A 12,430-nucleotide genomic window follows, 5' to 3' on the forward strand; every position below is an offset into this window, starting at 1 on the left:
CATAAGTACACGCTTGTGTACTTATGGACTAAGTACATCATATCAAAAGATAATTTTTAGTTTTTAATTCTAATTAGGGTCCAATCAGCCCAAATAGCAAAGAAAAAACAAAAAATATAAAAATAAGAAATAAAAAAAGCATGAAAAAAAAAACTAGCTTGGGCCTTAGGAGGTATAGAAGCATCACAGTTTTGGTGTTGCTTGCTTACTTACCGGTACCTGTTCGCGTCATTTATTGAACAGGCATCGACCTGCAGTCCATACCTATCTCATACGTGTGATTGCCATCTACTGGTCCCACTTATTCATCCATCTTGTATGACATAAAATTGGTTCGAGGTCAGTAAGCACAACCAGAATTAATACATTTACAAGGCACACTGTCAATTTTTGAGAAAATAGCCTGAAAAATAGGGTATATATATTCTATAAACATGATCCCTACAGAGAGGGAGACCTTGTTAATCCAGATTATTTATGAAAATAAAAATGTCGATGCTTGGCATTACAGGTTGACTCGGAAAAAAAAAAGAAGACCAACAACATGTTTTTTGTGCTCCAAATTGGTGATTTTTAATTGGCTCTGGGCTATGCGACACGACCACAAAGACACTGTGCAAAGAAAGCAAACATTAAGTCACACTTGAATGACAGATACGGGCGAGGATACGGCAAAATGACGTACATGCTAAAAAAAAACAAACACAGAAAATACACAAAGACTGCCCCGATACCGGCTGCACAAATACATCAAAAATACTGATTCAAATATATCGTTTAAAAGCCATAATACTGATTTTTTTTCTTTTTTAACAATGTTTTTGCCCCCTTGTTTCTAATGTTCTGCAAAAAGTCCACTCCAGCAGTCCAGGAGCAAAACAAACTTGTTAGTGGTGTATCGGTTGGGGACATCTCTACGCTGCTGATCCGCTTGAGATGGTTTCCTGTGGACGGGACTCTCACTGCTGTCTTGGAGCCACTATGGATTGAACTTTCAGAGGATCATGTTAGACCCGCTCGACATCCATTGCTTTCGGTCCCCTAGAGGGGGGGGGGTTGCCCACATCTGAGGTCCTCTCCAAGGTTTCTCATAGTCAGCATTGTCACTGGCGTCCCACTGAATGTGAATTCTCCCTGCCCACTGGGTGTGAGTTTTCCTTGCCCTTTTGTGGGTTCTTCCGAGGATGTTGTAGTCGTAATGATTTGTGCAGTCCTTTGAGACATTTGTGATTTGGGGCTATATAAATAAACATTGATTGATTGATTGATTGATAGTGAGCGTAAGTAAGCGTGTGCTTCTCGGTAGACAACTATGCCCACTTTTTTTATTTTTATTTTTATTTTATCTCATTATGTGGTCTTGTAAAGGTGCGAACGAGCGTTAAGTAACAATTGCAAAAGCTAGTGATATAAGCCTCTCTGGAAGTTTAAAAAATGTACTAAAAAAAGTGTCTTTGAAAACAAGGATTTTGGGGGGAATAATTGCGTGAACTAACAGAACAAATGAAGAAGGAGACCAAAAAACAAACAAAAAAAAGAACCTGGACCGTATAGGACCTTCTTTTTAGGTTGCACGTCCTCACTCGTCATCACTCCTGCTCCCGTCCGACTGGTCCTGCAGAGACACACAAAAAACAATAATGGAAATTGAGAAGACACGGGAGGTTGGAGACGGGTGAGGATTTATTTTTTTTTTTCGTCCGCTCAGGGCATCGACGCAACTCCAGTCCACAAACAAGACAGAAGTAAAAAAAGAGAAAAAATAATGTCTTGCCATGGCAGCAATGAGGCCTTTTTTTAGACTTTGCCTGCCTGCTGACACTCTGCGGGCGGAGGCGGACAAGGAGTGTCGAGACCTACTGACACATGGGTAAGAAGGGAAGTGTTGATGTTAAACACCTGCTGTCCTTTATAATTGTCTTCATATTGTGTATATATTTCCTCGAGCAGGGTAGGGACTCAGACAAGTTGGCTACATAACTACACAACTTGATCAAGTACAAACCCCGTTTCCATATGAGTTGGGGATTTGTGTTAGATGTAAATATAAATGATTTGCAAACCATTTTCAACCCATATTCAGTTGAATATGCGAAAACTGATACATTTTTTTTTTTTTTTTTGCAAATAATCATCACTTTATAATTTGATGCCAGCAACACGTGACAAAGAAGTTGGGAAAGGTGGCAATAAATACTGATGAAGTTGAGGAATGCTCATCAAACACTTATTTGGAACATCCCACAGGTGGGTGCCATGATTGGGTATAAAAACTCCTTTCCCCAAAAATGCTCAGTCTTTCACAAGAAAGGATGGGGCGAGGTACACCCCTTTGTCCACAACTGCGTGAGCAAATAGTCAAACAGTTTAAGAACAACGTTTTCTCAAAGTGCAGTTGCAAGAAATTTAGGGATTTCAACATCTACGGTCCATAATATCATCAAAAGGTTCAGAGAATCTGGAGAAATCACTCCACGTAAGCGGCATGGCCGGAAACCAACATTGAATGACCGTGACCTTCAATCGCTCAGACGGCACTGTATAAAAAACCGACATCAATCTCTAAAGGATATCACCACATGGGCTCAGGAACATTTCAGAAAACCACTGTCACTAAATACAGTTGGTCGCTACATCTGTAAGTGCAAGTTAAAGCTCTACTATGCAAAGTGAAAGCCATTCATCAAGTGAAGTGTGTGTGTGAAGTGAATTATTTTTATATAGCACTTTTCTCTAGTGACTCAAAGCGCTTTACATAGTGAAACCCAATATCTAAGTTTCATTTAAACCAGTGTGGGCGGCACTGGGAGCACGTGGGTAAAGTGTCTTGTCCAAGTACACAACGGCAGTGACTTGGATCGAACCTGGAACCCTCAAGTTGGTGGCACGGCCACTCTACCAACCAAGCTATAAAGCCCCAACAACATCCAGAAACGCCGCCGGCTTCTCTGGGCCTGAGATTATCTAAAATGGACTGATGCAAAGTGGAAAAGTGTTCTGTGTGACGAGTCCACATTTCAAATTGTTTTTGGAAATATTCGACATCGTGTCATCCGGACAAAGCGGAAGCGAACCATCCAGACTGTTATCGACGCAATGTTCAAAAGCCAGCATCTGTGATGGTATGGGGGTGCATTAGTGCCCAAGGCATGGGTAACTTACACATCTGTGAAGGCACCATTAATGCTGAAAGGTACATACAGGTTTTGGAACAACATATGCTGCCATCTAAGCGCCGTCGTTTTCGAGGACGCCCCTGCTTATTTAAGCAAGACAATGCCCAGCCACATTCAGCACGTGTTACAACAGCGTGGCTTTGTAAAAAAAAAAAAAAAGGGTGCGGGTACTTTCCTGGCCAGCCTGCAGTCCAGACCAGTCTCCCATCGAAAATGTGTGGCGCATTATGAATCGTAAAATACGACAGCGGAGACCTCGGACTGTTGAACGACTGAAGCTCTACATAAAACAAGAATGGCAAAGAATTCCACTTTCAAAGCTTCAACAATTAGTTTCCTCAGTTCCCAAACCTTTATTGAGTGTTGTTAAAAGAAAAGGTGATGTAGCACAGTGGTGAACATGCCCTTTCCCAACTACTTTGGCACGTGTTGCAGCCATGAAATTCTAAGTTAATTTTTATTTGCAAAAAAAAAAAAAAAAAGTTTATGAGTTTGACCATCAAATATCTTGTCTTTGTAGCGCATTCAATTGAATATGGGTCGAAAATGATTTGCAAATCATTGTATTCCCTTACATCTAACACAATTTCCCAACTCATATGGAAACGGGGTTTGTACCATCAAGGTACTCAAAGCGCTTTGACACTATTTCCACATTCACACACTGATGGCGGCAGCAGCCACGCAAGGCCCTAACAACGACCCATCAGGAGCAAGGGTGAAGGACACAACGGACGCGTCGAGGTTGGTAGAAGGTGGGGATTGAACCAGGAACCCTCAGGTTGCTGGCACGGCCACTCTCCCAACGGCGGCCCAAGTTTTCTATGATTTCTTTCTATCGTCCTGCTTCTTAGCACCATCTTTACATTCAGGGCCATGTTTAGAAAACTAGGTTTTGCCCGTCTAGCTATGAGCTCATGGGGTTCACTGTGGCAAAATATTATCGACCCGATAAATGCTTTAAAATGCAATACCGGAAATTATCGGTATCGGTTTCGAAAAGTAAAATTGATGACTTTTTAAAAGGCCGCTGTACGGAGTGGTACACGGACGTAGGGAGAAGTACAGAGCAGTTCTGTCTTCCAGTCATACTTGCCGACCCTACAGGTTCAGTGCCCTTCCCAAAAATCTCCAGGGGCAAACATTCTCCCGAATTTCTCCCGGTTTCCACCCAGACAACAATATTAGGGGCGTGCCGGCCCAATCACATAATATATACGGCTTTTCACACACACAAGTGAATGGAAGGCATACTTGGTCAACAGCCATACAGGTCACACTGAGGGTGGCCGTATAAACAACTTTAACACTGTTACAAATATGCGCCACACTGTGAACCCAAGTGGAGGAGTCCAAGTACCTCGGAGTCTTGTTAGCAAGGGAGGGAAGATCGGTGCGGCGTCTTCAGTAATGCGGACGCTGTATCGATCCGTTGTGGTGAAGAAGGAGCTGAGCCGGAAGGCAAAGCTCTCAATTTACCGGTCGATCTACGTTCCCATCCTCACCTATGGTCATGAGCTTTGGGTTATGACTGAAAGAACAAGATCACGGGTACAAGCGGCCGAAATGAGTTTCCTCCGCCGGGTGGGGGGGCTCTCCCTTAGAGATAGGGTTTAGAAGCTCTGCCATCCGGGGGGAGCTCCAAGTAAAGCCGCTGCTCCTTCACATGGAGCCAGATGAGGTGGTTCGGGCATCTGGTCAGGATGCCACCCGAACACCCTCCCTAGGGAGGTGTTTAGTGCACATCTGACCGGTTTAAGGCCACGGGGAAGACCCAGGACAGGTTTTTGATTGATTGATTGATTGATACTTTTATTAGTAGATTGCACAGTTAAGTACATATTCCGTACAATTGACCACCAAATGGTAACACCCGAATACGTTTTTCAACTTGTTTAAGTCGTGGTCCACGTTAATCAATTCATGGTAAAATGGTTGGAAAGACTATGTCTCCCGGGTGGCGCTGGACGAAGTGGCTGGGGAGAGGGAGGTCTATGTGTCCCTGCTTAGGCTGCTGCCCCCGTGATGGATGGATGGAATTTGGTAAAGTTACCTAAAACTAAATTTAATCGTTGTTCAATCAATCATCAATCAATGTTTACTTATATAGCCCTAAATCACTAGTGTCTCAAAGGGCTGCACAAACCACTACCACATCCTCGGTAGGCCCACATAAGGGCAAGGAAAACTCACACCCAGTGGGACGTCGGTGACAATGATGACTATGAGAACCTTGGAGAGGAGGAAAGCAATGGATGTCGAGCGGGTCTAACATGATACTGTGAAAGTTCAATCCATAATGGATCCAAAACAGTCGCGAGAGTCCAGTCCAAAGCGGATCTAACACAGCAGCGAGAGTCCCGTTCGCAGCGGAGCCAGCAGGAAACCATACCAAGCGGAGGCGGATCAGCAGTGCAGAAATGTCCCCAGCCGATACACAGGCGAGCAGTACATGGCCACCGGATCGGACCGGACCCCCTCCACAAAGGAGAGTGGGACATAGGAGAACAAGAAAAGAAACGGCAAATCAACTGGTCTAAAAAGGAGGTCTATTTAAAGGCTAGAGTATACAAATGAGTTTTAAGGTGAGACTTAAATGCTTCTACTGAGGTGGCATCTCGAACTGTTACCGGGAGGGCATTCCAGAGTACTGGAGCCCGAAATGAAAACGCTCTATAGCCCGCCCGCACAGAACGAGTATGAGAGCGCGGACTTCCTGTAGCAAGATAATCTGTGTCTTGTCTAAAGTCAAGCGTGGGAGTGGGATCATCACACGGATACGCGAGTGCCTTCTGGCTGGCCTTTTTTTTTTTTTTTTACGACGACAGACAAGTCCACGTTACTGCAGTGTACCAAATTGCTCTTTCTTTGCGACAGCCACCCCGTTTCACGATGTATAAAAGTTGATATTTTTCATGCTTTTCATATCCACCCCCCTGAAAATGGAAGCAGAGGATCAAGGTGAGGCATTTTTGCTTGAGGAGTTCGCTTTAAAGGGGAACATTATCACAATTTCAAAAGGGTTAAAAACAATAAAAATCAGTTCCTAGTGGCTTGTTGTATTTTTTTTTTTAATTTTACCGGTCTCGGAATATCCCTAAATAAAGCTTTGAAGTGCCTTATTTCCGCTATCTTCGAAACCACTATCCATTTCCCTGTGACGTCACACAGTGCTGGCAATGTAAACAAACAATGGGAATACCACAGCAAGATATAGCGACATTAGCTCGGATTCAAACTCGGATTTCAGCGACTAAAGCGGTTCAACAGATTACGCATGTATTGAAACAGATGGCTGGAGTATGAAAGTATTGAAGAAGAAACTGAAGCTATTGAGCGAATAGCTATTGACGCTATTCATAGCCATAGCATTGCCGAATAGCTGCGTTAGCATCGGCGGTAAAATGTGCGGACCAAACGATCAGGACTTTCGCATCTTTTGACACTGGAGCAACTTAAATCCGTCGATTGGTAAGTGTTTGTTTCGCAGTAAATTAGATTAGATTAGATTAGATAGTACTTTATTTATTCCGTCAGGAGAGTTCCTTCAGGAAAATTCAAATTTTCAGCACAATCCCATTCAAGATCAGACAAACGTTACATGGAGACAGAACAGGATCGCTGACGGGTCTTCCAGCGTCCCTTACAAAAAAGATGAGATAAGGGGAGAGGGGGTGCAAACTGAGGCCAAGGGAAAAAACAACTCATAGCCATAGTACACATCCCTCTTACATGTGTGTAAGAGGCACGCAACAAACATCAAAGAAAACAAAGGACATTAAAGACATTAAAGCAGCAGATACAACCAGACACTTCTACACACAGCTATGAATAACAAGTAAAAGAAACATATCCACTGTGGTGGCCTCTGCGATGTTCCACGCCATCGTCCGCTGGGGTGGAAAGAGTATGGCCAGAGACAGGAGCAGACCCAACAAAGCAACCAAGAGATCCGACTCCACTCTCGGCCGCTGTCCAGTCCGCATGGATGAGCGAGGATACGTCCAAGGTGACCGAGGTGTCCGACACCTGCTCACCCAGCCAAGACACCGCGAGGCCTCTCCGTCCCACCGCCTAGTGCCAGCTCCGCGGCCCTGTCCCCTCATCCGCATCTCCTCCAGTCCCTCCAAACCGACTCCGGTGTGTCAGACACCCAGCAGCTGGACTCCATGGCCAAAAGGCTCCCGGGAGGCGGATCCAGAAGTCCACAAAAAAGCACCACAGAGGTCACGAAAGTGCCACCCCTTGTCACACAGTCCCAAAGGGTCCCGGACCAAAAGGCAAGAAAATATAATAACACATGAAAACAAGAGGGAAACACAAAGGGATGACACAAGAGCACAGAGCTCCTGCCAACAGCAGCCACTACAGCAGCGACATCTTGGAAAAAAAAAAAGTCATAGCATGGCCGAATAGCTGTGTTAGCATCGCCGGTAAAATGTGCGGACCAAACGATCAGGACTTGCGCATCTTTTGACACTGGAGCAACTTAAATTCGTCGATTGGTAAGTGTTTTTCGACGGCGTGGCGCGGTGAAAGAGTGGCCGTGCGCAACCCGAGCGTCCCTGGTTCAATTCCCACCTAGTACCAACCTCGTCACGTCTGTTGTGTCCTGAGCAAGACACCTCACCCTTGCTCCTGACGGGTGCTGGTTGGCGCCTTGCATGGCAGCTCCCTCCATCAGTGTGTGAATGTGTGTGTGAATGTGTAAATGTGGAAGTAGTGTCAAAGCGCTTTGAGTACCTTGAAGGTAGAAAAGCGCTATACAAGTACAACCCATTTATTATTTATTTATTTAAATGTGGGTGGAATGAAACGTAATATTGTTGCAAATGCATCTACAGGTTATCCATACATCTCTGTTCCATGTCTGCTTTAGCACCGCCGGTAAATAGCCCGTTAGCATCGATTAGCATAGCATGTTAGCATCGATTAGCTGGCAGTCAACATCAACAAAACTCACCTTTGTGATTTCGTTGACTATCGTTGCAAATGCATCTACAGGTTATCCATACATCTCTGTACCATGTCTGCTTTAGCACCGCCGGTAAATAGCATGTTAGCATCGATTAGCGTAGCATGTTAGCATCGATTAGCTGGCAGTCAACATCAACAAAACTCACCTTTGTGATTTCGTTGACTATCGTTGCAAATGCATCTGCAGGTTATCCTTAGTGATCCCCAAAGCCCAAAAAAAGTCTGCGGGCTGTAGAGCTTTTTCCGTTCGGGCTCCAGTACTCTGGAATGCCCTCCCGGTAACAGTTCGAGATGCCACCTCAGTAGAAGCATTTAAGTCTCACCTTAAAACTCATTTGTATGCTCTAGCCTTTAAATAGACTCCCTTTTTAGACCAGTTGATCTGCCGTTTCTTTTCTTTTTCTTCTATGTCCCACTCTCCTTTGTTGAGGGAGTCCGGTCCGATCCGGTGGCCATGTACTGCTCGCCTGTGTATCGGCTGGGGACATCTCTGCGCTGCTGATCAGCCTCCTCTTGGGATGGTTTCCTGCTGGCTCCGCTGTGAACGGGACTCTCGCTGCTGTGTTGGATCCGCTCTGGACTGGACTCTCGCGACTGTGTTGGATCCATTATGGTTTGATCTTTCACAGTATCATGTTCTCATAGTCATCATTGTCACCAACGTCCCACTGGGTGTGAGTTTTCCTTGCCCTTAGGGACGGCGTGGCGCAGTGGGAGAGTGGCCGTGCGCGACCCGAGGGTCCCGGGTTCAAATCCCACCTAGTACCAACCTCGTCACGTCTGTTGTGTCCTGAGCAAGACACTTCACCCTTGCTCCTGACGGGTGCTGGTTGGCGCCTTGCATGGCAGCTCCCTCCATCAGTGTGTGAATGTGTGTGTGAATGGGTAAATGTGGAAGTAGTGTCAAAGCGCTTTGAGTACCTTGAAGGTAGAAAAGCGCTATACAAGTACAACCCATTTATTATTTATTTACTTAAATGTGGGTGGAATGAAACGTAATATAGTTGCAAATGCATCTACAGGTTATCCATACATCTCTGTACCATGTCTGCTTTAGCACCGCCGGTAAATAGCACGTTAGCATCGATTAGCATAGCATGTTAGCATCGATTAGCTGGCAGTCAACATCAACAAAACTCACCTTTGTGATTTTGTTGACTATCGTTGCAAATGCATCTGCAGGTTATCCTTAGTGATCCCCAAAGCCCAAAAAAAGTCTGCGGGCTGTAGAGCTTTTTCCGTTCGGGCTCCAGTACTCTGGAATGCCCTCCCGGTAACAGTTCGAGATGCCACCTCAGTAGAAGCATTTAAGTCTCACCTTAAAACTCATTTGTATGCTCTAGCCTTTAAATAGACTCCCTTTTTAGACCAGTTGATCTGCCGTTTCTTTTCTTTTTCTTCTATGTCCCACTCTCCTTTGTGGAGGGAGTCCGGTCCGATCCGGTGGCCATGTACTGCTCGCCTGTGTATCGGCTGGGGACATCTCTGCGCTGCTGATCAGCCTCCTCTTGGGATGGTTTCCTGCTGGCTCCGCTGTGAACGGGACTCTCGCTGCTGTGTTGGATCCGCTCTGGACTGGACTCTCGCGACTGTGTTGGATCCATTATGGATTGATCTTTCACAGTATCATGTTCTCATAGTCATCATTGTCACCGACGTCCCACTGGGTGTGAGTTTTCCTTGCCCTTAGGGACGGCGTGGCGCAGTGGGAGAGTGGCCGTGCGCGACCCGAGGGTCCCGGGTTCAAATCCCACCTAGTACCAACCTCGTCACGTCCGTTGTGTCCTGAGCAAGACACTTCACCCTTGCTCCTGATGGGTTCTGGTTGGCGCCTTGCATGGCAGCTCCCTCCATCAGTGTGTGAATGTGTGTGTGAATGGGTAAATGTGGAAGTAGTGTCAAAGCGCTTTGAGTACCTTCAAGGTAGAAAAGCGCTATACAAGTACAACCCATTTATGTGGGCCTACCGAGGATGTCGTAGTGGTTTGTGCAGCCCTTTGAGACACTAGTGATTTAGGGCTATATAAGTAAACATTGATTGATTGATATCCATACATCTCTGTGCCATGTCTGTCATCGCCGGTAAAATGTGCAGACACTCTGGTACATTCAATGGGGGTCTGGCGGCAGATTTCTTGCCGGTGGTGCAACTTGAATCCCTCCCTGTTAGTGTTGTTACACCCTCCGACAACACACCGACGAGGCATGATGTCTCCAAGGTTCCCAAAAATAGTCAAAAAAACGGAAAATAACAGAGCTGAGACCCGGTGTATGTAATGTGTTGTAAATGAAAATGGCGGGTGTGTTACCTCGGCGACGTCACGTTCTGACGTCATCGCCTCCAGCGCGATAAACCGAAAGGCGTTTAATTCGCCATAATTCACCCATTTAGAGTTCGGAAATCGGTTAAAAAATATATATGGTCTTTTTTCTGCACTATCGAAGTATATATTGACGCTTACATAGGTCTGGTGATAATGTTCCCCTTTAAGCTTTGACAAACTAAAGGATTGACATATGGGGGTTCATGGCTCCACCATGTCATTTGTCAGTAGATGATTCCGGCTAATGCGGTCATGTTGTCTACAGCTCTTGAAGGCATGATTGCTGGCGTGACAAGTGACAAGTCGTCATGACAGGAGGGTAAACAATGAGTCACTTGACATGTGAACTGGTGACTCAATGACGCAGGCTGAAGATGTATTTGAAAATAAAAAATAAACCCAACGATCTTGCTGGGAGGTTGGAATGACTGCGGTGTGCAAAACTGTCGATTTCAGCTTCAGGCAGGGAAGTGTAAGCACCTGATTGCGTCAGTGGGATTCAAATACGATGGCTGGAAGGGACTCTGACGCAGGAATAACGTACATTACTCCTCCTCATGTTGGATTTGCAGGGTTCATGGCACAATACACTTCAATGGAACATACGGTGAAACATCTGATGTCTGTATTTTACAAAAGCCAAAACCAGGGAAGTTGTCCCGTTGTGTAAATATTAAATAAAAACAGAATACAATGATTAGCAAATCCTTTTCGACTTATATTCAATCGAATGGACTGCGAATACGAGATATGTAACGTTTGAACTGGTAAACTTTGTTATTTTTAGCTCATTTGGAATTTGAGCCCTGTAACATGTGTAAAAAAGCTGGCACAAGTGGCAAAGAAGACTGAGAAAGTTCAGGAATGCTCATCAAACACTTGTTTGGAAAACCCCACATGTGAGGAGGCTAATTGGGAAAAGGTGGGTACCATGATTGGGTATTTATTAAGTCATTCACAAACAAGGATAAAGCGAGGGTCACAATTTCGTGAACAAATGCATGAGCAAATTGTCCAACAACAGTTTAAGACCAACATTTCTCAACGAGCTATTGCAAATAATTTAGGGATTGCACCATCTACAGTCCGTGATATCATCAAAAGATTCTGAGAATCTGGAAAAAAAAATCAATGCACGTAAGCGACAAGGCTGAAAACCAACATTGAATGCCTGTGACCTTTGTTACCTCAGGCGGTATTGCATAAAAAAGCGACATAAGTGTGTAAAGGATATCACCACATGGGCTGAAGAACACTTCAGAAAACCACGGTCAGTAATCACAGTTTGTCGCTACATCTGTAAGTGCAAGTTAAAACTCTACTTTTTTCTTTTTCTTTGTCATGAAAAAGGGAGGTTTTTGTGGTTGGTGCACTAATTGTAAGTGGATATTGTGTTTTTTGTTGCTTTAATTTAAAAAAAATATATATATATTTTTTTTTTTAAATAAAAATGAATAAAAAATTATTCTGCGGGGACCACTGATGTATATGATACAGACATCTATTTTTTATTTATGTAAGTATTTTATAAGATAACAGAGTAATACGTTTTTGTACTTGACTAAGTTCACAGTGTAGGGTATGACATGTAATTAGAAATGTTTTTTTAAATCCGATCTAAAATGGCTAAATGGTGTGTATTCGTATAGCGCTTTAGTACACCTAAGTCGCAATCACCATATGGAGGTTGCCTTCCAGGGGTTCTTGGGACCACCAAGCACCGACATGATAGCCCGGTTTAATTTTGCAATAAAATCTGTGGCTTGCTTTCCAGCAATTGTCTTTTGTGTCCGTGTCTGGCTCGCTCTCGCTCTTACTCCAGCTCCAACCACTCTCTCCTTCCGGCTGCTGCCTTTAAACAGAGCGACAGGTGATTAGATAACCAGGCCCAGGTGAGCCATCGACGCACCTGCGGCTGATTTCGAAGCCGGTCCGGGCACACCCAGCTTCGCT

The 12,430-nt window shown here is 44.7% G+C and overlaps 1 protein-coding gene across 2 annotated transcripts in view; it reads right to left on the minus strand.

The window, feature by feature from the left end:
- Positions 1-547: 547 nt before the first annotated feature.
- The window catches only part of smarca2 (SWI/SNF related, matrix associated, actin dependent regulator of chromatin, subfamily a, member 2), a 186,556-nt gene continuing 174,673 nt past the window's right edge, over positions 548-12,430 (minus strand). For both annotated transcript variants that reach the window (XM_061895971.1, XM_061895980.1), the window contains exon 34: positions 548-1,615. In XM_061895971.1, the coding sequence (XP_061751955.1) occupies positions 1,580-1,615 (36 nt within the window). In that variant the 3' untranslated portion in view covers positions 548-1,579. The remainder of the gene's footprint in view (positions 1,616-12,430) is intronic.

This window comes from Nerophis ophidion, linkage group LG01 (assembly GCF_033978795.1).
Source record: "Nerophis ophidion isolate RoL-2023_Sa linkage group LG01, RoL_Noph_v1.0, whole genome shotgun sequence".
Classification (NCBI taxonomy): domain Eukaryota; kingdom Metazoa; phylum Chordata; class Actinopteri; order Syngnathiformes; family Syngnathidae; genus Nerophis; species Nerophis ophidion.